This window comes from Amblyomma americanum, chromosome 3, assembly GCF_052857255.1.
Source record: "Amblyomma americanum isolate KBUSLIRL-KWMA chromosome 3, ASM5285725v1, whole genome shotgun sequence".
NCBI lineage: Eukaryota > Metazoa > Arthropoda > Arachnida > Ixodida > Ixodidae > Amblyomma > Amblyomma americanum.
Window position 1 is genome coordinate 107,263,977 of NC_135499.1, and position 27,859 is coordinate 107,291,835.

General features: G+C 51.1%; 1 protein-coding gene across 1 annotated transcript; it reads right to left on the reverse strand.

Moving 5' to 3' along the window:
• Positions 1-154: 154 nt before the first annotated feature.
• On the reverse strand, positions 155-27,859 carry LOC144123207 (uncharacterized). The gene is made up of 5 exons (XM_077656080.1): positions 27,355-27,859; positions 25,117-25,213; positions 7,330-7,592; positions 4,567-5,440; positions 155-816 (listed from the first exon to the last, which is right to left on the reverse strand). Exons 1-5 carry the CDS (start codon positions 27,756-27,758, stop codon positions 367-369), a joined length of 2,088 nt encoding a protein of 695 aa, XP_077512206.1. The 5' UTR covers positions 27,759-27,859; the 3' UTR covers positions 155-366.

The window sequence follows — 27,859 nt, forward strand, 5'->3', positions numbered from 1 at the left end:
ACTTCACACAGCCTAAAGCAGAATAAATGAAGAGAATACCGGTGGCACTAACTGCTTGCAAGAACATTGCACGTATAAATAATAAACAAAAAGAGAGCAATAATCCTCGTGCTACGGCGATACCTTGTCAAGATCGACATTCGAGTATTTCCTTCTGTTCGCCGGAAGCAGCAGAGAAGTACAATTTTCGTTAATAGTAAAACAATACTCCGCTATAGTATGAGACGCACCATTTGCACTAACATCTGTACATGACTTAAGCGGGAACGCTTAAAATGCATGCACGGATGTCCGTGTTGGGAAGACAAGTGAAAAGTAGTAGCAGCAGTGAACGACCGCTGGAATAGAACTGGCGCGACACGTTCTTCAAGCCGCCGGGCTTCCGACACTAGATGCCATCGTTGGAGGTGTTAGTGCTCGGGCACCGGCCCCAGTAGAGTTCTCGGCGTCCTCGCAGCCGAACGCACGGGCAAAGCCGGGCAGTCTCGGGACGACCAGATTGCACTCAGCCCACTCACGCTGCCCCGGTGTCCAGCGACAGTGCTTGAAGCAGCTCGCCATATAGAAGAGGCGGTCCCCGGGCATCGCCGAGAAGTACTCGGACGGCTTCGGCGACGTTACCGTGGCCAGTGCGCTGTACGCCAGGCGCCCCGCGAGCACGACTTGCGCGAGGTCCTCGACCTCTGCCTCCGGTGCGGTCCTGTTCTGGGTGCGGCGTAGCCCGTCGGCCAGGTCTCGCTTCACGCCCTCCACCAGGTCCTTCAGCGGGCCCGGGAACCGCACCAGCGACGGAGGCACACGCCGAAACTCGTCGTCCTGCGAGGGAAGCACCACACTCTAATCATAAAGGAGTAAAAAGGCAGTAAGCTGTCCTCTAGTGCAATCTATTTTATAAAAGGGAGTGCGGTATAGAGGACAGTTTAATCCCTTTATGACTCCCATATAGGCGTATTCGGGTTTAGAGTGCACGAGCCGTGCATGATTGCCTCTCGAATATTTCGCTCAACCATGGACACAGAAGACGTGGGCGCAAGTACCACTAGACATAAGCACTTTAGCATAACTAGCAGCGATAGTCACGAAATATTTGAGGCTGAAAACATACGACTTCGTTGTCTTCAATCTATGCTGTAGTTCTTTAACAGCGTCTTTCTGCTGCAACAACTGAAGCCGGAAAAATCCTCTTAACAGGCGAGACTCAAGTGTTTGCTAATTACAACTGTAAGTTGTGCTGAGGTGTTTGTCTTGTCGTTACCGTCCTCAAAATAGGTAGAAAATAGGTCGGCTCAGCGTATAATTCCACTTCGGACGACCATTTTTGCAAGAGGTTAATTTTTACGTACACCTTCATTGACTGCGCCAAAACTTCCATGCCCTTTCTCCATTCTTTCATGTAATAAAAGCTTACGGCAAAGCATTGCGAAATTATGCGAAGAAAATTTCTATTCGCTTCGAATTCGCATCGAACCAAAAAAAAAAAAAGAAAGTCTGCAGAGACAGTTAATACCCCTGTCACACGGGCACTTGTAAGGCCTTAGAAATTAAGGTCCTTTGCCCCAAAGGCGCGTGACGCGCATCTACACGGCAAAGCGTCGAGACCTTTGCGATAAAGGTCTGTAGCAATAAAGGCGGCCGTCAGCGGCCTTAAATTTGCTTAAAGGAGCAACCCAGACGGCAGAGCCAGCTAGCGAGCTCAAATAATAAAAAATTGACGCAATTTTAATTTGGAAACCGTAAAAAAATATATAGTTTACCTTATTTAATGGTTAATTTTGCGTTACAGTGCACTTAACCGTAGAGGAGGCTATGACTAAAGACATCCACACTGCTAAGAAAGGACTTGAACGCTTTTCAGCAGCCGCATCGACACACACGTGCTTGCGCATCTCGCTTTGCTGTTTTTCATCGTTTACTCTTTGTTGTGTGCGTGTTTTGAGTTTGCTTGTGTGCACAAAGACACGAGCAACAAAGCACGCTTCTCGAACACAACGAGGAGCCGAACGGAAAAGTGCGCCTACCATGGTCGGACCGAGAACGATGAAGAAAAAAAAAAGAAACTTTGTTTTAAAATATCCGTTTCTCACCGTCAGAACGCTCGTTTATTATCGTGATAGCTACTTTTCCCAACATAAACGAATGCACTCTTAGCTGAAGTGCTACCGTCTGCTTTAATTTCATAATGTTACTAGCGCCGCTTCACACACAGCGGTGACTTTTGGCATTCACGGAGGCCGCGTTCTAGCTCCTTTGGATTTGCCGTGTAGCAACGTCGCTGCTCCTTTTCGGTTTTGCTCCTTTAGTGCAATAAGACAACTTTACGGCAAAGGCCGAGAAAAAGTCCCGTGTGACAGGGGTATAAGACTGCTTACGTGTTAGAAGGCGTAAGCCCACCCGCTCGCTTTGTGAACGCAGTCGCCGCGTGCTACGGCGCGCTGTAACCCGATGCCACGCAGCTGGCAATTCTACCGCTGCATGGCTCAACGTAGCCTCCGCCGCGACGCCTCCGCATTCCTTCTGATTGGCGGGTCATAGTTTCGTGAAGGCAGTCTCCGCCCTCCCCTCTTTCCCCACCAACTGCAGCATCAAGTTCAATTCGGATGCGCCGACCGACTGCATGAGGTCATTCTCAACTTTACATTCATAGATCCCTTGGAGTCCTCATACACCTCACGCCGCAGTAATGCAGCGGTTAAGTGGTGCACCACTGACCTAGGATGTCAGGTGCTGCCACCGGTGGGACTTGAGCGATCCGGGTTGCTCTTCTCAGCAACCTCGCGCGACCAATCATTAATTTAACCGTCGCCCGCCAGGTTGCATGAGGACGCCATCTTTTGTGGGTGTCATCAAGTGTTATCACACACACGCGCGCGCACACACACACACAGACGGGCTCAATGAAGCAAGGCATATGCCTTAAAAAAAAAACATTCGCACAAGCCTTGGAGGCTATATACACACAATATACACACTTATACCCCACGCTTTTCGCCGAAACAGGACGTACTGCTATCGCAGTAAAATAATCACTCCCAGTAGTTCATAGTTTTCCCCTGGGGGCAGAAGTGAGAGCGATAGCTCTGAAGTACTTGTATTTGGGCGTGTTGGTTCATATCTTTTCAGGTGGACACAGGGGCGCAACAAAAACACACGGACATAGAAGTAGACAGGGACGAGCGCTTGCCCTTCTTTTATCCTTCATCCCCTTTTCCCTAAAAGCCCTTTCCCAAGCCCACTTGGCACATGTGACCAGAGATCCCAGATTCTCTTGATCCGCCACTGCCCAGCCCGCACGCCGCAGTCAGAACAGCCTCCGTGGTGGTTCTGCTATCAAAATTGCTGCCGTGAAATCCTCCATCCTTAAAATCCACTGCCCTAGCACGGGAGCTTACGAAGCATCGAGGACAAGAACACGGAAGTCAAAGTAAAGACATATAGGCAGAAGGATTAGTTTTGGTAACGGTCTCAACTAAGCGACTTTCGCTAGGTCTGTTTCTGAAGTGGTTGAGCCGCTCGTAGGCATGCTTCGTGTTTCCCCCCCCTTTTTTTATGCGATAGCATTAAGGAGCTCGTGTCGCAGAAAGTCCGGCGTCGCCTTCGGCCACGTTGGCGTCGTTGACCGTGAGCGAAAGATCAGCAAAAAATCCCCAGAGAATCAGCCTAGGAGGTAGGTGGGCCACCTAGGTCACATATCCTTGTGGCTTCGTCACAACCTGCAAACCGGATTGATACAAAACTGCGCACCGTGGCAGGTGGCAGTTACATTGATGATTTATCGCTAGAGGTCGCGCGGGAAGAGCAACCTGGGTCGCACAAGCCCCACCGTTGAGAGCACCTGCCATCGCAGGGCAGTGGCTGTATATACCACTGCGCCAGGAGTGGTATGAGGACATCCAGCGATATGTGAATGCAAAGTTGAGAATGGCCAATTCCGCATATACGAGCATTAACCGATCTTCTATCTGTGCGAAAACCGAAGCGAAAACCGAAGGGCCAGCGCACACAAATCGCATTTGGTCAAACCACGCTAAATCGTCCGTCATTTTTTTTTCACACATCAAATTTTGGTTGAAATCAGGCTTACTGACTTAATTTTTGATGAGCCGTGATACATACGTAGAGCGGGCAGGGCATGAAATGTTTGTGTGAAGCATGTGTAACTCGTATCCAAAAGAACACTCGACATTCTCAATGAATTCGACTCAACAGAGGCAATTTAGATTCTGAATCGCTTATAAAATTTGGTCTCTATCTTGAGTCAATTGTTACTTATGCCCGACGTCAATGGCCCTCACATATTTACATCGACTCGTGTACTGCATGTCGCGACGTACAGCCTTTGCCAAAAGTTCACAGCCCACGCGGCTTTAATTCCATAGGACACGCCGTGTGGTTCGTTATGGATACCTAGCATTCCAAATCACTTGAAGGCACGAGGAACAGTGGTCCTCACCATCAGAAGGTTTGGACCTCCATGGATATTCCAACAGCCTTACTACTCGGCTGAGCAAACCACATTGGGCTCTGAACTTTCGAAAGGCTGTTCACGTAAACAGGAGAGTGACGTACCAGGAAGAACATGTAGTACACCATCTCGAGGAGCCTGCGCGCGATGAGCGTGCCCAGAAGCGCCATGTTCACCGCGGCCGGGTACCGGTAGTGGAACAGCGGCCAGAGAAGCGACGTCGGCGGGACCTCGATCTCACGCGCCACCAGCAGTCGGTAGGCCACGTTGCCGTACAGGTGCGGAACGTGCATCAGGCTAGTGTTTGGCGACAGCATGGATCTCTTGAGCATCGCCATCGACGACGCGGCCACCTCGGTCAGCAGAGCCAGAAACGTGCCGGACGCTCGCAGCCGCGGCACAAACCTGTACAAGTGCTCCAGCAGGCCTCTCCTGAGGCTCATGTTGAAGGCGCTGACGGCTAGCGTGTCCGAAAACTTGGCTATCATGTCGGCGACGCCCCTGTCGTGGCGAGCGACGGCGTCGACGAGGGCCCCTCGCACTCGGGCGTAGATGTCGAAGATGGCCAGGCGCGAAGCGTTGTCGATCTTGTCCTGGTAGTGCTTCCAGACGGCCAGCGGCAGTTCGGCTGTGATCATGGTCGAACACATCAAGGCGAGATACCTGTCTGTGTTGAGCAGCATGTTCGAGCCCGCCATCAACTCGTGCGTTATGGAGCGCGACGCGAAGCTCGCCATCTTCCAGACAACGTAGGCGCCCATGTACTCCTTGTAGTTAGCCGCCTTCTCCGAGTCCCGCAGGCTGTCGCGGAACATGGCGAACCGTGACAGCTGCAGACACACCAGCACGTCCTTGGGCCACTGCTGCGAATCGTCCGGCAGGTGTCTGTTCACGGCCTGCCTCAGCTCCACGTCGCTGTAGTTCATGAACTCGGGCCTGCTAGCCACGTATTTGGCACCCAGAATCATCTTGATCTCCCTGCGTTATGCGTTATGGGCGGGGGGGGGGGGGGGGGGGGGGTTGCATGGGGATATACAAAGTGGAGGACAATTTCCAGTGGTAACACTAGAACGCGTGGTTCTGCTTGGTTCCACCATGAACATTTCTTTTAGGTGGTTTTGGGATGGTCGAAAAGTGCCTTTTTGGCTTGTGTACAGCAGACCGCCTGCCGGCTCACGCGGAGCCAGCTGCGAGAGCCACAAAACAACGCGTTCAAATGTTCCCACTCTGAGTGGCGCACCTTGCACGTTAGTGAGCTCAGTAAGCTTAAAACTCGGCACACACAGTAATAACCGTCTTTCCAGTAAATGCGCCCAACTTCCTTCAGTCTTATTCCTCTCTGCTCTCCGTCACCATGCTATTCTTAACTGTCGTCCTCCTCTCAGCATGCGCTGATTTCGCCGACTGTACTGTAGGCGTTCTCGATGACCTTTCGTGAAGACAGAAAAGTGGCAAATGGAAACCGCAATCCTGCCGCAACGAAAGATAAACGCAAGAAACTATGGGGACACCTAAGTCACCTGAAGAGTGGAATGCGCTAGCATTAAATTTCACATTTGTTATAGCTTCCATTGCAACAAACGTGCGTGTGCGCGCCAGTTTATTTGCGATTGTCGGAACATCAGCCGCCATATTCGGACTGTTAGCTGTGCTAGCAGATATCCGCTTTCCTGTGGTGGAGCCATCGCATGAACAAACGTCTTTTTTTTCCAGAAAAACCTAGCGCTCAGCGAGTGAGCCTGAAAACAAAGGCGAGCGATGACGATGATAGGTATATACAGGTTAAAAGGATGAAAGTTCGCGCTCCGGGCTCACATGTATTGTAGCATTTTTTTTCGTGATTTTTAATAGGTTGCTCACAACCCGGTGAGCAGATTGTGATGCCGTCACAAGCTCACGTGACCTCTCCCGACCAATCAGGGTGACCCGTCAGGGCAAGTTGTGATGCCGTCACAAACTCAGTGACCTCTCCCGACCAATCATCGAATTTCGTGGCACCGGACAGTGGATTTTGCTCCATGACGTGTACACTGATGCCATCCAAATAAAACTGCACTCCGATGTGCCCCCGCTACGCTCCCGTTGAATCTGTACGCTGAAGAATGCAGTTCGTCCAGGCGAAATCATTTAATGCCCTTAATGACTGGGCATACAGCGCCCCTTAAGCGATCGCCCCATGCAGGACAGGAAAACAAGTGCCCCCCCCCCCCCCCCCCAGTTAATTCGCTATCATCGGCGCGTCTTCACTAGCCCATCAAAATGATCCGACTGCAACAAGCGGCTTACATATTGCATCATCAGATAACGATAAAGTTGTTCCGAAATGCCCCCGTTTTCTCTGTCCTTTGGTTAAGTTCCTCCTTTATCGCCGGCGGCACGCAGCCTTATCACTACCACGGGAGAGGGAACCAGATTTCAGGAATTTTCGTAGCCGTGCTGAAATGCTTCCACGACGTTCCAGGTAGATGTCGACGTTCTGAGCCTTCTCATGGACCTTTTCAAAAAGAGGTCAATGGGCGCCGCCATATTGGGCTGTGCTCGTTATACAGGAAAGAGCTGAAGATTACCCCCCCCCCCCCCCACCCATCCACGTTATTTGTACAGCCCAGAAAACCAACTTTCCCGAGGTGCTTGAAAAGCTCTATATCCTATAAGTTCCCTGGTGTCTTCAAACGGGGCACCGCTGCAGAGTTCATTTTGTTTTGCAAAACGAGCTCACCCGTTAAACAATTCCATTTGAAAGCTACAGGCGTATTCTCTTCACTCCTTACGCGGGTTCAAGGTGCGGGAACTTTTTTTGAATTGCCTCTTTGAAACAATAAAACCCGGGGAACTGCATTCTGCCTTGAAAGGCCGCACCAACTCACATATGCGTCCTCACGACGGTGCGGATCATGCGATCGTACGACTGCCCGGTGACGCCGATGCGCTCAGCGCACACGCGCAGAAAGTGTCCCAGCTGACCGCTGTCCTCAAGAGAATTGGTTCTGAGCATCCAGAACCGCAGGCTCACGTCCAGCGTCAGGTAGAGGGCGCTGCGCCGGGGGTGGCGGGGGTTGCGTCCAACCGCGAACGTCCACAGAATCGAAAAGCCGTAATCGAGTGAAGCAGCCGCCATGATGTCGAGAACCTGCGGCAGAATTTTGGGTGAGCACCGCGAATATGTCACGTCATATCTCTCCTAACCGGATTGCGGAGCTCTTTAGTCGTACCAGTTGTAACACTGCCCGCAAGGGGCCACTTCTAAAAAATTGGCAGTGGCTTAGCTTGGCTATGCCAGGATATACGTAGCGAAAGTTAACGCATAGCTTGGTTAGCCTTGGTTAATCTTGACTGTAAGTCGAGGTTAGTCTGGTTGTCTAGCTATTTTGTTGCATTAAAGACGACACATAACGTGCCCGTCTCGCGGCGGCATATTCACGGCGTTTAGCCAGTCGTTCGGCGCGCTGTTCCTTTCTTTCCTGGGCGATTCGTCTCCTCTTCGTCTCGTTCCGATGTCGATTCCAGGCCTCCTTCTGCTTAGCAGACTTGTCGCCGTCCATACTGCCGCCTCATCTGCGGCTGCGGCGCACGCGAGCTCTCCGTTTCAATCCTCCGACATGTTATCAGGCATGCGACACAGCTGGCGAAGCGAGCGGAGGCAAGCGCAACAGAGGGAAGCGGTGTGACGTCATACCAAATGCGGTGGCGGCGATGCGCGCGGTGTGACGTCATGCCAGTAGCGGCGAGCGCGTGGCGTCCACCCAGCTGCGGCGGTTGCTAGGCAACGGCTCAAGGTCTCTCTCTGTGCCTCCTCGGAGCACCGCCACAGCGAAATCGCAAGTTCGTGGCCAATGTAGCTTACGCTACGAAATCCCGCGTCTGACTGGGGCCAAAATTTGGAGGTTAGTGGATTGCAACGCCACCTGCTGCATTCAGAACTATCCCCGTGTTCTGTTCAAGGCATAGATGTGACGAAAAACAAAACCGCGGGCGCCACCGGCAGCGTGGTTAAGTTCACATGAGGCGCTACAATCTGTTTTGCTCCAAGAACATGGCCGCAGGTTGTCGCTGGATTTTGATTCGCAGCTTAGTAACTGGTAGCATTTAAGTACAGTACTCTGTCTGTATAATTGACAGCATCACGTTTGCATAAATCCACCGATGCAAACGGATACATTTGCATCGAGTGCTGGCGGTGACGCAAATGTGAGCGTGAAAAATGGCTGCTTCCTGTCATACCCTCCCCAGAAAGTATGTTACGAGTGGTAATTAGAGCTCGCATGTTTTACAGCGACACCTGCTAAGCGCCCATTCCTGGGTTTCGCGTCGTTGTAGGACGTCGTCTGTCGCTGTCGGCGTAACCGATGGGTGCGTTGCATGAGAAACACTCGAAAGGGGGTTACCGTGCAAGGACGAAGGCATCCCGTGAGCGGAGAAATGGGCAACCGGTAGGAAGTTACCATCCGGATGACGGTTACCGTGGTAGGAGGAGGATATGGCGATAGCGTGAGAAGGCGCAACTGGCACGCGGTTGCCATGGGAACCGGACGGTAGTTACCTGAGGAGGACAAAGAGGGTTGCCACGGAATTAGGCTACGGCGAGAGGAGGAGGCTATGGCGAGAGCGTAGGAAGGCGTACCACGGCAACCATCCGGAAAGTGGTTACCGTGGAAAGAAGTTGATGGATGTATGGCGGGAGCGGAGGAATGTAGCACGGTGTACCTGCGACAGCTGCTGCGAAGCGCACCGCCTGAGGGGAGGATGTCGTCGGCACAGCGCTTCTGTATAGAGCGGCGGACACATAGACGGAAGACGTCTATGTGCGTTAAACTAAAAACAGCGCCCTGGAACCGCACAGATGTGAGGTCGCTCTCATATTCTCTACCACAACATGTCAGTACAAATTCCGTAACAGCTGTCACTGAATCTCGCGTTAACCAGTGGTACACCATTTTGATGACCCCCATAATGCGCAGGTCCACACGGGACGGAGAGGCAAAGAGACACCGTATGGCTCAGTTTAAACAAACAGGTATATTCAACAATTACACATGATGAAGATTATACATCAGAGGCTGGGGCGTCCGAGCTTACGTGCCGACGACTTCATGGGGGCGATGGAGTGGCTCCGGAGTTGGGCTCGAGCGGTTGCTGGCAGAAGCTGCACGCCGTCGGGCTTCGGCGCTGAAGGCCCTCTTCGCGAACGATGTCGTCCTGAGCGTGTATGCAGTAGAATTTCAATAGTCGTCCGTTTCTTCGAGGATGGTTCACAAACCCTTCCTCTAGTGTCGTTCGGCTTGGAAGATGAACAGGAGGCGAGCTTGTAGATGATGTCAGCAGAGCATAATTTTACAACAGAACAAACTTTGCACTTCTTTACTCATCGACCGGGCAGGTTAGTGCCTAAGTAGCATCACATTACATGCTAAGCATGGAGCCCCAGCTCAGACTGGACTGCATCCGTTTACATGTGCTTTTAAGCACTTGATTAACAAAGGACTAAGGGCGGTCATTTCCAGTGGCCCGCCCAAAGCATCAATTCTCCAATCCAAAATAACATGCGAGATGGGGACCACCCCTTGGATTGGGCTTAGCCTCGAACCCAGAGTCTGTTAACAATACAAACTAAATAAACAACAAAAACGCCACCACTCTCTCTCAAGTGAGAGTATACACAGGCTCTCTCTTCGGAGCTAATTCACTAGCGCCTGTCTTTCCACATTCTTGGCGAGTCTTGCCTGTCCGCCATGACAGGTGTCCGTCACGGCCCTTCTGGGAATGCTCTTTTGTTCACGAGGCACGGCGGGAAGCTGTGGGTGCCTTCCCGGCGATAGCCCACGTCGTAAGGGGAAGGAGGGGGGGCTAGGGCTTTCACTTGGGCGCACAAACATACTACACCACTTATGGTCTCGCCCCCTTCACGTGTTGAGTCAGAGGGAAAGAATGTTGTCTTCGCGGTAGCGCATAGCGTCGGCTGTGGTACGGCGCGCTCTGGATCGCTGACAGCTCCCTTGTCCTGGAATGTGCCCGGAAATTGGGGAGGATAAAGCCTGTTTCCCCGGGGCGGCGGCGGGACCGGTTGTTCTGGTCGTCACTCAAAGAGCATGGCTGGGTAATTGATGATGCCGCTGTCACGGGTCTCCGTCTACGCCGCGCCGTCGAACGTGGATCCTCGTAGCACACACGGAATGTCACACTCGCTCACCCTCCAGAAGAATGTTCTCCGAACATTTGAGTCCACGCAGCTCCCCTTGTCTTTCTGAATCGCCTCGCACAGTGCGTCCGACAAAACACTTTTCGCTGCACTCAACACCACTGCACAACACCATATGCCTCCGCTGTCAATACTGGCGTCTCCAGGGGCAGCCCTGATCTTCTTTTACAGATAAACATAAAACTCAGCACCCAAGCCTCTCCTTTCTAGTCCAAACTGGACGAAATAAATTTACCACAGTTACAAAGGAGCTCCCACTTCTAGCACGATCACGGCACAGACAAAAATATAGATAACGAAAGGAAGTAGGGCAGGTTCTGCATGCGCTCCGCATGCTCTCCTGTGAAGGTGTTACTTAATGACAGAAAGATTTAACTACCAACTCCGATAACTTAACACATAAGCACATAGCAATGTTATGAGCTGTGGCATTACACAATTCTAACCAGTTCAAAACTCCGCTCTGTTTACGCCATTAGTCCGACTTAGCTTTCCGATTTCGCAGCGGATATCGGCCTTCATGAGTCATACTAGGTAAGTCTGTGCCCCTTTGTCTGCTTTGGGACTCGCGAGGGCTCGTGGCAGGAGCCTCTCCTGGCGTTATCTGCGCGGCAACCTCGCGCGCTTCTTCTTCTAGCAATGCATGAAGTAAATCCGGTGGCATTCTGGCCGTCACCTCGGGCGCCTGCCGAACAAATGCAGGAGAGGGCGTTTCTTGCGAACTATCTGCGCGCTCCGCTTCACTTCTGTCCCCATCAAAATCCGCGCTTTCCCTTTCCTCATTTCGTGAATACTGAACCGGTGCCGACTTGAGGCGATTTGCGTGTATCCTTATCAAGCGCCGGTTCACGTCTCGGACTCTGAAGTTTACCGGAGAAAGCTTCTCGACAACCTCGCACGGTCCTCTCCACTTCGTCTGGAACTTACGAGCTAGCCCAATCTGCCTTTGGCAGTTTTCAATGTACACGCTGTCCCTCACATTAAACGGCGCGTCTCTAGCACTGCGATCGTGCACCTCCTTCCTGCGCTTCGCCGCTTTCTTTAAGGACTCCTTTGCGATGTCCCTCGCCACTTGCAAGCGCGATTCTAGCTCAACCTTATAGTCGTCCAGTGAAGCGTATGGGACACGACGGGGGCCCTCTGGCACTTCACTAGGCTGGTCCGGGTCTCGGCCGTAGAGAAGAAAGAATGGCGATTCGCCCGTGCTCTCGTGTGCTGCGGAATTGTAGGCAAACATTGCATACGGGAGCCACAAGTCCCAGTCCCGCTGGTCGCGCGAAACAAAATGCGACAGGAACCCGGCCACGGTTTGGTTCAGTCGCTCCACCGCGCCGTTGCAAGCCGGATGGAAGGGGGTTTCTGCTTCTTAGCGATCTTAAGCAGCTCGCAAACTCTCCTCATTAGCTGCGACACGAAGTTCGTTCCCCGATCTGTCAAGAGTTGCCTCGGGGGTCCATGTCGGAGCACGATCTGTTCGACAAATGCTCTTGCAACCGTGTCTGCCTTCTGATCTGGGAGTGCTACCGCTTCCGCGTATTTTGAAAGGTGATCGACAAATACTAAAATGTACTTGTTTCCGGAAGTGGTCGTGGGCAATGGGCCCTTTATGTCCATACCTGTCCGCTCGAAGGGAGCCGAAACCTCAGGGAACGGCTGAATTGGAGCTGGTCTTCGTCCCTTGGGTGTTTTTCTTTCGAGACAGGAATGACACTTCGCACAGTACAATACAATCTTTATTCAACATCTCAAGGATGTTTGGAGTACAGACAAAAAGCCTGACATAGGCTTGACTAGGCCCGCACCCCAATACATGGCAAACAGAGGCAGCGCATGGTAAAAAAAATATAAAGAGGAAAAAAAAAGAGAAAAGAAAACACAGCACAGTAGTCTCTAACATCCTGTCGCATGCCACTCCAAAAGTACAAACGCTCCACACGCCTGCGTGTCTTTGCTACGCCAAAATGACCGGCGCATGGCGCATCGTGAAACTCGCGAAGAACCCTTTCTGTCCACGACCGAGGTATGACGACTCTCTCCCAAGCGGTTTTCTCTGGTCTCCCTTTCCTGGTTGGCCTCGTGCGCCGACACAGGGTGCCGTCTTTGTCAATGAAATAACCTAGCTGTTCGGGGTGAGACGGTGCGCCCTCTAAGCTTTCGATTATTCGCTTCAGGTCAGGATCTTTGCACTGCTCTGTGCGTAATTCGGCGGGGTCGACTACGGGGACAAACTCATCTATAGCTGCCACGGCAGCTGTGCGGCTGAGTGCATCAGCATTCAGATGTGTCTTTCCTGACTTGTGCTCAACTTCAAAGCAGTATTCCTGCAGGTGTAGATTCCATCTAGCGAGTCGCGAGCTAGGGTCCCTGACACTCATCACCCATTTCAGAGGATGGCAGTCTGTGACTAGCTTGAATTTGCGGCCGTAAAGGTAGCATCTGAAGTGCTTTACTGCCCAGACAACGGCGAGGCACTCCCTTTCCGTAGCTCCGTACTTTTGCTCTGTGGGGCTCAGCTGTCGGCTAGCAAAAGCAACGGGATGTTCTTTGCCCTCGATAACCTGAGATAGCACGGCACCAACTGCGAACTTTGACGCATCTGTGGCCATAACGAAGGGCAAATTAAAATCCGGGTGGCGCAACAGCGGTGCACTCATTAGCTTCCTTTTCAGGGCCCCAAAAGAATTCTCCGCGTTTTCGTCCCAGCGAAAGGCGACATTTTTGGCTGTTAAGGCGGTGAGCGGCTTAGCGAGCTTGGCGAACTCCTCTATGTGCCTTCGGTAGTAACCGATCAGGCCGAGAAACTGCCGGACCTGGCGGACGCTAGTCGGGGATGGAAAATCCGAGACACACCTTAGTTTCTCAGGGTCCGGTCGCACGCCGTCAGCTGAAACAACGTGCCCGAGGTACTTCACCTCGTTTTTGAGGAATTGGCACTTAGAGGGCTTCAGCTTGAGACCCGCTCCTCTTAGTCGCACCAAAACCTGCTCAATATCGCGCAAATGGTTCTCAAAACTGTCACTGTATATGATAATGTCATCCATATACACGAAGCACAGCCTCCCCAGAAGACCTGCCACGATAACATCAGCGGTTCTCTGCCAGACAGCAGGGCTGTTGGCCAGACCCATCGGCATTCTTTTCCATTCATAGTGCCCTGAGGGCGTGTTGAATGCCGTTTTCTCGGCATCTGCCGGATCCATTGCTATCTGCCAGAATTCCGCCGCCATGTCCACTACCGTGAAGTACCTGGCAGAGCCCAGCTGAGAAAGCGTCTCCTGTATATTGGGGATGGGGTATGGATCGATGCGAGTTACGGCATTTAGTTTGCGGTAGTCCACTACCAATCGATACGAGCCATCTGGCTTTTCCACCAATAGTGCTGGTGCTCCCCAGGGTGACTTTGAGTGTTCGACAATGCCGCGATCAATCAGGTCCTGCACCTGCCGCTCCATCTCCTCACGTTGGGAGTAAGGAATCCTGTACGCACGCTGGTAAACGGGCGATGAAGTGCCGGTTTCTATCCTGTGCTTTATAACGCCACAGCAGCCCAAATCCAGGTTGGACGCGGCGAATACCTCCGAGTAGTCGTTCAGCAAACCAGCCAGAGCCTCCCTCTCCCTGGATTTTACGTGAGAAAGATCGAACGACACCTTTGGAGCAGCCGAAGGACTAGCATGCTCTACAGTTGCGAGTACCGTATCGGTGGGCTCACGTTGCTCTATCGCAGAGGTGAAGAAAGCCAATGTTTTGTTCTTGGGAAGGCTCAGTGGCTGCTGGCTACAGTTAACCACCCGTAGGGGCACTCTGTGGGCGTCATTAACTGTCACGAGGCACGCGGCTGCCTTCAGGCCATTGCTGAGAGAGTCGACCGGCTCAAGCACTCCCACGGCGCCGCTCTCTACATCTGAAGGCACAAACGCGTACAAAATGTGCTCCGACCAAGGAAGGACGACCGCCTCCTCGACCAGCCGGACGGCAACCCGCGAATATACCTTCTCCAATGATCCCACTGTTTGACGGGTGTCAATATCGGTAATGCGAATCTCAGCCCCTCTCCTGTTCAAAAACGGAACTTTTGAGCCGCCCGCATTAACCTCTTCCTCAGAGAATGAGACTACTACCTTCCCTTTTCTCAAAAAATCCTGCCCTAATATACCTGACACTCCGTTTGGCAGAGACACCGTGTCCGGGCATACGTAGCAGGGGTGCTCCAATGCAATTCCGCCGAGAGAGAAGTGTAACCGGTAGAGTCCACTTATGCCAAGAGGATCCCCCGTTATGCCTACAAATTTGGTTGCCATACCACCAGACGCTTCCAACACCTCGCGGTCCCCCTTCCTTCGAAGCGTGTTAAAACTGCTCTCCTTAAGCAATGTCACCTTTGACCCCGTATCTATCAACAATTCCATACAACAACCATTTAACTTGCAACGCACAACAGGGCATGCCTCGTCGGCCACACAAACTACCACCACCTCATCATCTACTGCTCCCTCCCCACGCTCCTCAGGCTGGGGAGGACTAACTAGTTTTTTGACTCGGTATCTGGAGCTCCGCTGTAGGCTTGCTTAGGGCGTGTCTCGCCTGCTTCTCTTTGTGGCTCCCCACGGCGCACGTTTTGGCAGAACCTGGCGATGTGTCCGCGACCCTGGCAAGCGAAGCATACGATTTCTTCAAAATCTCGCATACCGCGCCTGTAGCTTTGTGGCGGTCTCCGGTTTCCAGCGAATGGGCGCTGTTGAGCGCGCGCTTCAACCTGGCATTCTACCTGCTGAGATAGCAGCTGTTCTAAGCGATCTAACCGCTCTGTCAAGAGAGCAACCTCAGGGTTGAGCACCGCTCTCTCTATGACGCGTACTCTCGCTGCGGCTGTCGTTAACGCCTCATTTTGTTCCTCATCCAATGCGGCCTCCACGGCTTGGTCGAAATTGCTCGGCTTGCGCGAGAGCACGAACCGGCGCACGGGGTCTTGCAGACCAGCCACGAACAAAGCGGTCATTTCCTCTTTAAGTATATCCTCCGCGTATTTCTTCTTAAGCTGGTCTCCTTCCTCCTCCCTGCTTAACGTATCGCGCGCTAAGCGCTGAAGCCGCGACGCAAACGTTCGCACGTCCTCCCCTACCATCTGTCCGGCGTCACGGAACCTCTGTACTCGCACGTGACGTGGTTCAGTGTCAAAATGCTCAAACGCGAGCTTCTTAAATTCCGCAAATGATTTTGTGGATTTTACTTTTTCGTCTCGCCATGCAAAATCATGAGCAGCTCCTGCCATCTTACATCTCGCCATTCCCAGCATTTGAGCATCGGACCATCCCCCCATTTTCCCAATCTCTTCTAGCATGGAAAAGAAATCGCAGATTGGAACCCCTGTCTTATCTCCCGTAAACGTCGGAATGACGCTTCCTAATGCCAGCATGCTTGCTCCGAGCGACGGCTGTGGAGTGGGAGCTCCCTCAGATACAGTCATTTTTTTTTCAAGCCCTCCAGTGCCTCAAGCCTCTCAAATGGGGGTAAAAGTCCCACAATCAGTCCCGTGATTCCCTTTTGATTACAATTTTGAAGTCATGAATGTCACAGCATTCAGAGGACATTTGCTTTTGAGACCCCACTTCTGACACCAGTGTGATGACCCCCATAATGCGCAGGTCCACACGGGACGGAGAGGCAAAGAGACACCGTATGGCTCAGTTTAAACAAACAGGTATATTCAACAATTACACATGATGAAGATTATACATCAGAGGCTGGGGCGTCCGAGCTTACGTGCCGACTTCATGGGGGCGATGGAGTGGCTCCGGAGTTGGGCTCGAGCGGTTGCTGGCAGAAGCTGCACGCCGTCGGGCTTCGGCGCTGAAGGCCCTCTTCGCGAACGATGTCGTCCTGAGCGTGTATGCAGTAGAATTTCAATAGTCGTCCGTTTCTTCGAGGATGGTTCACAAACCCTTCCTCTAGTGTCGTTCGGCTTGGAAGATGAACAGGAGGCGAGCTTGTAGATGATGACAGCAGAGCATAATTTTACAACAGAACAAACTTTGCACTTCTTTACTCATCGACCGGGCAGGTTAGTGCCTAAGTAGCATCACATTACATGCTAAGCATGGAGCCCCAGCTCAGACTGGACTGCATCCGTTTACATGTGCTTTTAAGCACTTGATTAACAAAGGACTAAGGGCGGTCATTTCCAGTGGCCCGCCCAAAGCATCAATTCTCCAATCCAAAATAACATGCGAGATGGGGACCACCCCTTGGGTTGGGCTTAGCCTCGAACCCAGAGTCTGTTAACAATACAAACTAAATAAACAACAAAAACGCCACCACTCTCTCTCAAGTGAGAGTATACACAGGCTCTCTCTTCGGAGCTAATTCACTAGCGCCTGTCTTTCCACATTCTTGGCGAGTCTTGCCTGTCCGCCATGACAGGTGTCCGTCACGGCCCTTCTGGGAATGCTCTTTTGTTCACGAGGCACGGCGGGAAGCTGTGGGTGCCTTCCCGGCGATAGCCCACGTCGTAAGGGGAAGGAGGGGGGGCTAGGGCTTTCACTTGGGCGCACAAACATACTACACCACTTATGGTCTCGCCCCCTTCACGTGTTGAGTCAGAGGGAAAGAATGTTGTCTTCGCGGTAGCGCATAGCGTCGGCTGTGGTACGGCGCGCTCTGGATCGCTGACAGCTCCCTTGTCCTGGAATGTGCCCGGAAATTGGGGAGGATAAAGCCTGTTTCCCCGGGGCGGCGGCGGGTCCGGTTGTTCTGGTCGTCACTCAAAGAGCATGGCTGGGTAATTGATGATGCCGCTGTCACGGGTCTCCGTCTACGCCGCGCCGTCGAACGTGGATCCTCGTAGCACACACGGAATGTCACACCATCCTGTCAATTTCTTTTTTCAGTGCAGTTTTGTCGCTGCTTTTGAGCCGCCGTTTCGGTGGCGGCTCAAAGGCAGCTATGATCAGAGATACCGTATAGTCGTGATAAGAGGGGAGCAGTGCGCACCCGCGTCGACGATGCGTGCCACCTCAAATTGTCTTATTAGCGCAGGGAGGAATGCGGTTGATATCAGGGCACTCGAGCGCTAACAACACATTACTATTTCTTCTGTGCTTTTCCGAGTGCTTTCTCATTATATTTATTTTAATACGCGATTTAACGAAGTGAAGAGCAGCCACCAATTATTTCGTTAATTTATGAAATTCGTAAAACTGAGGAAGGCATTTCTCCGGAGTTAAAAATCTTAAATTGCAACGTAGCCGCACCCAAAAGCTACCGCGCTATCGCATGCATTTGCCGAAAACCCGCGCTGTGCGTTTTAATGTCCAAGAAAGGGGTCCAAATCAATCAATCAATCAGTCAGTCAGGGCTTTTTTCTTTATTTTTGTTGAACTTTGTTGTAAAATGTTATTAAAATTCGCCATTTTCTTTAAATACATATTCCTACACTTTTAACCTTATGTCATCTCTCTGCTTTTGAGCCACCAATCTTTCAATCGCTTTTTGCTAATTTTCACTGCAGATTTATTTATATAACTATTATCTCTAAACCCTAGGGCCTCGGGAAGAGTGACTGTGCCTGCATCGACATCGGGATGGATACCATCACATTTTAGAATGAGGTGTTCTATTGTTTCTACAGATTTACCCCACACAGCACATGTGCCGTCTTCTTCATTAAATTTCTTTTTGTAGCTGTGCGTTCTAAGACACCCTGACCAAGCTTCAAAGAGGAGGGCACTGCCTCTTGAGTTATCATAAAACGTTTCCTTCCTGATCTGCCTTTTCCAGCATCGATATAGTTCTACACTATGCTTCTTTTCCATTGAATCTATCCAATTTTTACCTTCGACGTTTTTAACCTGTCGTTTAATGCTGTGTCTTGCTCGTGTCTGGCATACTTACTGGTTAGCTTCCCAGTTCTTTCCCGCCATTGTGAGTCAACGCTCTTTCTGTATAGGTATTTAAATACCTTATCTTCACACTTGTTATCGTCCAATTTCCTCAGGCGTTCTTCGCATAGAATTTTGCTCTGAGCTACCCGTTCTTCGAACGATGTCCAGCCCATATCCCCCTGTACTACCTCCTTTGTGGTTTTCCCGTGGGCATCTAGTGCTAATCTTCCAACAGCTCTCTGATTTACTTCTTATCTCGACTGAACTTCTGCCCTTAAGCATTGAACCGCATTCCGGAAAGTAAGCCCCGGCACCGCTATTCCTTTCCAAATACCTCTCAGTACTTCATACCTGTTGTACCCCCACAATGCCCTATGTTTCATTATTCCGGCATTTCTTCGCCCTTTTGCCATGAGAAAATGCTCGTGCTTTTCCATGTACATCTGACCTTCGTTTGCCCATACCCAGAGAGATTTGTATTCGGTCACTCGGGGTATTTTGTGGCCTTGTATTGTAAGCACCTTTTTTTTTTATTCGAGAAGTGTGCCATGAGGCATAAGTTGAAAAGGAAAGGGGGGAAGGAATGCACGGGATTGAAAGTTAAAAGAAGGAGTGAAGAACCGTTGCGCTGAGGTAGTCGCAGAGGTTGTTAATGAAACGGTTGTCCATTGTCCACTTCACGAAGTCACTTTCGCGGTTCCACCGCAGGCCCACCTCCCTGAGGAGCCGTTTTCTGATAGCAGCCGTCGCTGGGCACCTGATCAGCTGTATCGTTGAAAATCACCACACCTGACTTAGTTGCGCTAACACTGAAACCTAGACTGTCTCCTTCATCTATACAGCAATTAACCAGAGTTTGCAAATCTTCCTGGATATATCTACTGACACTGCAATATCGTCCACACACATAAAACCCGGTAGTCTTTGCTCAGGAGCCTTTCCGCCTAATCTGTACGACAGATTATAACCGAGATTGCTTCCTTGTAGCCTTCTTTCCATATTAATTATATAAAGCATGAACAGCAGCGGTGATACGAGGACAAGTTTGCCTTAATCCTGTGTGTACCTCGACACTTGTCGCACTCTTAATCCCTTCCTATAATATTTCAACTTTATTTTCTCGATAAATTTGCTCTAGAAAACCAATAACCTCGTGACTGATGCCTTCATCTTTTAATATGTTCCACAGGAGTTCCCTGTTAACTTCGTCGTATGCACCGCTTATGTCCAAGAAGGCTAAATAGAGAGGTCTGTTTTCCGCCTTAGCTATTTCTATGCACTGGGTAAGCACGAACAGGCAATCATCTAAGCGCCTACCACTTCTGAACCCGTTTTGAAGTTCTCCGAGTATTCTATTACTTTCTACCCATGACTGCATCTTTAATTTTATCGCCTGCATCGCTAGCCTGTATAAACAGACGTTATCGTAATCGGTCGGAAAGATTGCATATGTTCCTCTAATCGAATTTCCCTTTATAAATCAAATTCATTTTACTTTTTCTCCAGCTGTGCGGAATTTGCTTATTTGTTATGACTGCCTCTAATGCTTTTATCAGCGTTTCCTTGCTTCTTGGGCCGAGTTCATTAATCAGCTTGATTGGTATTTCGTCTATCCCTGCGGATGTGAATTTCAGAATATTTTCTTCCGCCCTTTTCCAGTCAGACCGGTCCGCTCTATGCTGTTTTCTATTGTGCCATACTGTGTTGCTCCTTCGTTTGGGATCATTACCCTATCGTCTTTCCTAAATGACTCAGCTATAACTAATGTAATGTAGTTTACAGCGTCGTCTCACTCTAAACATTTTCCTTCAGCATCTTGAATCGGTTCCTGCTCTATTTGATTCGCTTTGCCCAGCCAGCTTATATGGTTCCAGAATTTTCTTGGCCCCCCTTTAGTTGCATCGTGAACTTCAGCCAGCCAGCGATCAGAGGACTGCTTTATTTTAGCCTTGACGAGGACCTGCACTTGCTGTTTATTTTGCCGAAAAGATTCCCATTTTTGGCCTATTTCCTCTTCAGATAACTGCGCCCTCTTTGTTTCTCTGTGTTCCCGAGATGCCAACCAACGTTGTTGGATAGCCTCCCTATTTCCGTGTTCCATACCAGCTTCATGGCTTCGTCTTTCCTCTCCAGCGGTTTACTCCTTTTACAACTTTTATATTTGTACTAATGAGCGGTTCTAACTGATTATAATCCCACTTTTCCATTTGGCATTTCTCTATTGCCTCCTCTATACCGGCAGCTATTAGCGCTATTTGTTCGTCGTTTAATTTTGCGTTCTCTTTTTAGCTTCTATGCATTTCTCTTTTGATTAGGGCTCCTAATTGTAGACTAATACGCTTATGATCACTTCCGAGGCTATACTTCCCCTCTTTGTCTATTTCCATTATTGCGAGCTTGCTATACATCCCCCGCGACATTAAACAGTAGTCAATGGTCGTTTGCCTGTTGTGATGACCCCCATAATGCGCAGGTCCACACGGGACGGAGAGGCAAAGAGACACCGTATGGCTCAGTTTAAACAAACAGGTATATTCAATAATTACACATGATTAAGATTATACATCAGAGGCTGGGGCGTCCGAGCTTACGTGCCGACGACTTCATGGGGGCGATGGAGTGGCTCCGGAGTTGGGCTCGAGCGGTTGCTGGCAGAAGCTGCACGCCGTCGGGCTTCGGCACTGAAGGCCCTCTTGGCGAACGATGTCGTCCTGAGCGTTCTTCTTCCGTACTGCTTGTCCATTTTTATATCCTCTTCTCCACACTCCCTAGGGTGAGCACGCCCACGCCGGAGGGGAAGGAGGGGGGGGGGGGGCTAGGGCTTTCACTTGGGCGCACAAACATACCACCCCACTTATGGTCTCGCCCCCTTCACGTGTTGAGTCAGAGGGAAAGAATGTTGTCTTCGCGGTAGCGCATAGCGTCGGCTGTGGTACGGCGCGCTCTGGATCGCTGACAGTTCCCTTGCCCTGGAATGTGCTCGGAAGGGCCGCCACTGGAACCGCCACGCCAATTGGGGAGGATAAAGCCTGTTTCCCCGCGGCGGCGGCGGCGGGTCCGGTTGGGTCCGGTTGGGCTTAAACCCCTTCGTTCTGGTTGTCACTCTCAACGAGCATGGCTGGGTAATTGATGATGCCTGTCATCTGGGTCTCCGTCTACGCCGCGCCGTCGAACGTGGATCCTCGTAGCACACACAAGGAATGTACCTCGTAGCACACAAGGAATGTCACACTCGCTCACCCTCCAGAAGAATGTTCTCCGAACATTTGAGTCCACGCAGCTCCCCTTGTCTTTCTGAATCGCCTCGCACAGTGCGTCCGACAAAACACTTTTCGCTGCACTCAACACCGCTGCACAACACCATATGCCTCCGCTGTCATAACTGGCGTCTCCAGGGGCAGCACTGATCTTCTTTTACAGATAAACATGAAACTCAGCACCCAAGCCTCTCCTTTCTAGTCCAAACTGGACGAAATAAATTTACCACAGTTACAAAGAAGCTCCCACTTCTAGCACGATCACGGCACAGACAAAAATATAGATAACGAAAGGAAGTAGGGCAGGTTCTGCATGCGCTCCGCATGCTCTCCTGTGAAGGTGTTACTTAATGACAGAAAGGTTTAACTACCAACTCCGATAACTTAACACATAAGCACATAGCAATGTTATGAGCTGTGGCATTACACAATTCTAACCAGTTCAAAACTCCGCTCTGTTTACGCCATTAGTCCGACTTAGCTTTCCGATTTCGCAGCGGATATCGGCCTTCATGGGTCATACTAAGTAAGTCTGTGACCCTTTGTCTGCTTTGGGACTCGCGAGGGCTCGTGGCAGGAGCCTCTCTTGGCGTTATCTGCGCGGCAACCTCGCGCGCTTCTTCTTCTAGCAATGCATGAAGTAAATCCGGTGGCATTCCGGCCGTCACCTCTGGCGCCTGCCGAACAAATGCAGGAGAGGGCGTTTCATGCGAACTATCTGCGCGCTCCGCTTCACTTCTGTCCCCATCAAAATCCGCGCTTTCCCTTTCCTCATTTCGTGAATACTGAACCGGTGCCGACTTGAGGCGATTTGCGTGTATCCTTATCAAGCGCCGGTTTACGTCTCGGACTCTGAAGTTTACCGGAGAAAGCTTCTCGACAACCTCGCACGGTCCTCTCCACTTCGTCTGGAACTTACGAGCTAGCCCAATCTGCCTTTGGCAGTTTTCAATGTACACGCTGTCCCCCACATCAAACGGCGCGTCTCTAGCACTGCGATCGTGCACCTCCTTCCTGCGCTTCGCCGCTTTCTTTAAGGCCTCCTTTGCGATGTCCCTCGCCACTTGCAAGCGCGATTCTAGCTCAACCTTATAGTCGTCCAGTGAAGCGTATGGGACACGACGGGGGCCCTCTGGCACTTCACTAGGCTGGTCCGGGTCTCGGCCGTAGAGAAGAAAGAATGGCGATTCGCCCGTGCTCTCGTGTGCTGCGGAATTGTAGGCAAACATTGCATACGGGAGCCACAAGTCCCAGTCCCGCTGGTCGCGCGAAACAAAATGCGACAGGAACCCGGCCACGGTTTGGTTCAGTCGCTCCACCGCGCCGTTGCAAGCCGGATGGTACGGTGTTGTCTGCTTCTTAGCGATCTTAAGCAGCTCGCAAACTCTCCTCATTAGCTGCGACACGAAGTTCGTTCCCCGATCTGTCAAGAGTTGCCTCGGGGGTCCATGTCGGAGCACGATCTGTTCGACAAATGCTCTTGCAACCGTGTCTGCCTTCTGATCTGGGAGTGCTACCGCTTCCGCGTATTTTGAAAGGTGGTCGACAAATACTAAAATGTACTTGTTTCCGGAAGTGGTCGTGGGCAATGGGTCCATTATGTCCATACCTGTCCGCTCGAAGGGAGCCGAAACCTCAGGGAACGGCTGAATTGGAGCTGGTCTTCGTCCCTTGGGTGTTTTTCTTTCGAGACAGGAATGACACTTCGCACAGTAGTCTCTAACATCCTGTCGCATGCCACTCCAAAAGTAAAAACGCTCCACACGCCTGCGTGTCTTCGCTACGCCAAAATGACCGGCGCATGGCGCATCGTGAAACGCGCGAAGAACCCTTTCTGTCCACGACCGAGGTATGACGACTCTCTCCCAAGCGGTTTTCTCTGGTCTCCCTTTCCTGGTTGGCCTCGTGCGCCGACACAGGGTGCCGTCTTTGCCAATGAAATAACCTAGCTGTTCGGGGTGAGATGATGCGCCCTCTAAGCTTTCGATTATTCGCTTCAGGTCAGGATCTTTGCACTGCTCTGTGCGTAATTCGGCGGGGTCGACTACGGGGACAAACTCATCTATAGCTGCCACGGCAGCTGTGCGGCTGAGTGCATCAGCATTCAGATGTGTCTTTCCTGACTTGTGCTCAACTTCAAAGCAGTATTCCTGCAGGTGTAGATTCCATCTAGCGAGTCGCGAGCTAGGGTCCCTGACACTCATCACCCATTTCAGAGGATGGCAGTCTGTGACTAGCTTGAATTTGCGGCCGTAAAGGTAGCATCTGAAGTGCTTTACTGCCCAGACAACGGCGAGGCACTCCCTTTCCGTAGCTCCGTACTTTTGCTCTGTGGGGCTCAGCTGTCGGCTAGCAAAAGCAACGGGATGTTCTTTGCCCTCGATAACCTGAGATAGCACGGCACCAACTGCGAACTTTGACGCATCTGTGGCCATAACGAAGGGCAAACTAAAATCCGGGTGGCGCAACAGCGGTGCACTCATTAGCTTCCTTTTCAGGGCCCCAAAAGCATTCTCCGCGTTTTCGTCCCAGCGAAAGGCGACATTTTTGGCTGTTAAGGCGCCGCCGCCGCCGGCGTTACGGGGTTCCCACGTGATTTGTCCCACACATTTACATTCTCTGTTTAAAATAACTAGGTTACGCCGCTCACAGAAGTCTAGCATTAACTTCCCGTTGCGTTCTGCGTTACAAATCGCGTGTGCATGGAAGCGCTATCTGGTAAAACGGATTGGAAGCGAAGGCGGGAAGCGCCGCCTACTGCTGAGTGCTTTGTTCCGTGCAGCGGCGCAGCGTTTTGCCCCGTCAGAATAAAACCAGGGCCGTGACTTCGGCGCTTAGATCTAACTGCTGGCACGTTGCCAACAAGCTGCAAGACACTGTGGGCAAAATAGTGAGAAATCGCCTTTTTTACTCAATTATGGCCGAAAAAAATCGTTAAATCGTGTTTTGCGGTCGTTTGTTTAGCTATCTCGTTTTACTGAGAACATTGAATCCTATGGGCCCTTCCCGGGGAATCAAAATTTGTTCGTTAGATCAGGAACTCGTAAAATCGGCTTTCGTTAGATCGAGTTTTAACCGTAAATATTTTCAGCGTTAGTCATCACCCCAAACAAGCGCCGAATACCTGCAGGTATACGAGAAAGGCATCGAATCGGATGATTCATTCAAGGGGTACTCAATCTCCTCACTGTTCCTCGATACTAGTCAGTGTGTGGCGAACGTCACTGCGATTACGCACAGATATACGAACCGCAGTGCTGAATCAAGCCAGTAAACCATGTCGAGCCTTCACGAGCTATAGTTATGCCACAGTCGCCGTACCTCGAACGCATTGGAGCGTGACTTTTCAGGCCAGGTGAGCCCAAGATGGCGCAGAAAGTCGGCAATGGATGCTTCGTTGTCGATAGCGGCGTGACACCTGCGCAGAGAAATGCTTCTGAAACATCACTGTCGTGGGCAAAATCGATCAAAGGTACCAGGCCCGATTGACTACATTGGCTGAAGCTGTGACGTGATGACTAAATCGTCTTTGTTATTGTTTGTTGCTTTTGAGAACGAAAAAGAGGTTTTAGAATGCATTACGTCACCGGATGCAAAATAAAACACACGAAAAATTCAGCAAGCGTATTTAGCTTGTCCATGGGTGGCCCGTGGCCGCACACCATGTTTGCAAAGGTTATACCGCATATAGATGCGGCGCCGCATAGCTCAGCTGGCAGCGCGGAGCCATCCATTGGCGTCATTTTAATACGCCAATTCCCCCGCTGGAACCTTGCCAGTTGCCCTCACGATGGAATTTCCAATGACTATGCGCGCATAGCCCCATGACATCCAGTCGATTTAATACCATTTGTAACATATTGGTGGGATCTTACTAATTTCGACGTCACTTAAGTCTAGGTTCCACCACTTCTACTAAATGTAACACGTGCGCACAAAACTTGCGCGGACCCAGAAATTGTAGGTCTGGGGCAATCATGGTTTAAATCACACCTGCCACTAAATCACGCTGTGCGTAGGGAGAAAGGAATCTTGACGTGCTTGTTGAGATTTGAGGGGCAGGATGTTCCTACGATGCTGCGTCAATGTATGTTGTGATACATACAGTGCACAGGGCAGCCAACGAGCCACACGGAACGACTGCTTACTGACCTAAAATTCCCCTGCGCAGCGAACGCAACCAGCAGCTCAAATCTCCAGCTAATGGCAAGATAATCCGAAGTCCATTGTTCTAAACCATGACTGCTCCTCATATATGCGCAGTGACTTTTGATGATTACTGTGACAATGAAAGTCACGTCCCGGTACGAGTCGTTCATTCTACCCAAGAACGTCTCGAAACAAGCTTTTGAGTCTTGCGAGCAAACGAAGTAAACTTTAAGGACTTAATGTGCTCTATAGATATTTGCACTGTTTACAAGAGGAATAAAAATACGTGTTCTTTTTATTGCTGGGCACTGTCTCGAACTTCCACAGAGGACTTGCGCTCGACGCTTGCCGCAAGTGCACACAGTATAATCCATGTCCAGCGAGCAATAAGACAAGACAGAGAACAATTTCGGGGTCATTATGGTGTTCGGCGTAGCCGAATTAGGCAGGACATCGATTTTGGTGCAAATCGGCCAAGGTCGAATTTCGGGGGTGACCCGGGCCAAATTTGGGGTCACTCCGCCCAAGTTTGGTGGTCAGCATGCTGTTCGTCGTAGTCGAATTAGGCTGGACATCGATTTTTGTGCAAATCGGCCGACGTCGAAGTGTGGGTATGCCGTCACTTCCGTTGTCGTGACTTCCGGTTGGCGATGTAACGAACGGACAGGATCTCGACCGGGAGTATGAGCCAATAAAGAAAAGTCTTGACTACCTCGTCAATGGTAGCTTTATGTAGCAGCTCACGGCGGCTCAAAGACGGCTAAGCCGAGAAAAAAGCGACAGAGCTTGCCCTATAATGGAGCTAATGGTCTTCTAGCCTGCATGGAGTCACTAAAAATAAAGAATACTTACGTTTGGCAGCGGAGACACATTCCCCTCAAACATGCCAAGCTCTTTAACCTCCTCTTCTGCTAACCACAACACCTCCGTTGTCATCCCCTTCCATTGCTAACTGCATCAAATCAGTATGATTGACGTAGGTGCAGGGTTGCCTTGCCAAAAGTATTTCGTATTTTAGGGATGAAAACCTACCCTGGGGCTTGGACACAATATTCTGTGCCAATTACTCGTGTACAGAGTGAACTAGAAGACCATTTACTCCATTATAGGGTAATTCGGGTTTACACTATACTCTCGACGACGGGGTAGACGACAATTAAAACAGTATTTGCAGAGATAGCTGGAGATAACTGCGCTGCTCACCCGACAGGCATGTCAAAGGTTTTGGGCGCGCACTGAAGAAGTTGGCGCGGAACAACGAGGACAAGCGAGACAAACAAAGACGAGCGTCTCGCTTGTCCTCGTTGTTGCGCGCCAACTTCTTCAGTATGCATATCGACCAACTAGCCCAACTTTCTGCTCTCCTAAGTTTTGGGCGCCTTGCCTTGAGCTGCAGCGGACGTGGCTCACCTGAGCAAAAGTATGGCCACTTTGTCTCGGCTTTCCTGACGATGCCGCGGCTCGGTATTGACGTGCACGACCAGTTCCCGCATCATCTCCTGGCTCCAGATGGCGTCGTACTTGAAGGAGGCGAACCGGTACTGCGTCCTGCTTCGTACCCAACCGCCGCAGACGTACCGGTAGAAGTCGCGGCAGGGGTCCGCGCCGGGGTCCATGGCGGACTGCATGTCTCGCTCCAGCGACAAGCAGTCGCTGCCCGAACAGCGGGTCAGGTGAAAGCTCAGTGCGACCGGCACCGCAATGCACACGGCTGCAGAGACCAGGCCGACGGCGCCCACGAAAGCAACGTGGTCGCCGCGTAGGACGCGCGAATCCGGCGACTTTTTGCCGCTGATCTTGGGGGCTGGCGTCATAAACGCCTCTCCCTTCGCCAGTACTGCGGAGACTAGCCGAACCCGTGACTGGAGTCAAAACGAGCAGCTTGTCAGAAAGAGCGGCTGAAGCAGCACGTATG

Excerpts from the sequence above, each read along its gene's own strand:
- LOC144123207 (XM_077656080.1), bottom strand. The coding sequence starts at position 27,758 with ATGACGCCAGCCCCCAAGATCAGCGGCAAAAAGTCGCCGGATTCGCGC. Across the intron at positions 7,593-25,116 it reads CACGCTCCAATGCGTTCGAG|GTTCTCGACATCATGGCGGC; the intron begins GTACGGCGACTG and ends ATTCTGCCGCAG. Across the intron at positions 5,441-7,329 it reads ACCGTCGTGAGGACGCATAT|GGAGATCAAGATGATTCTGG; the intron begins GTGAGTTGGTGC and ends CGCATAACGCAG.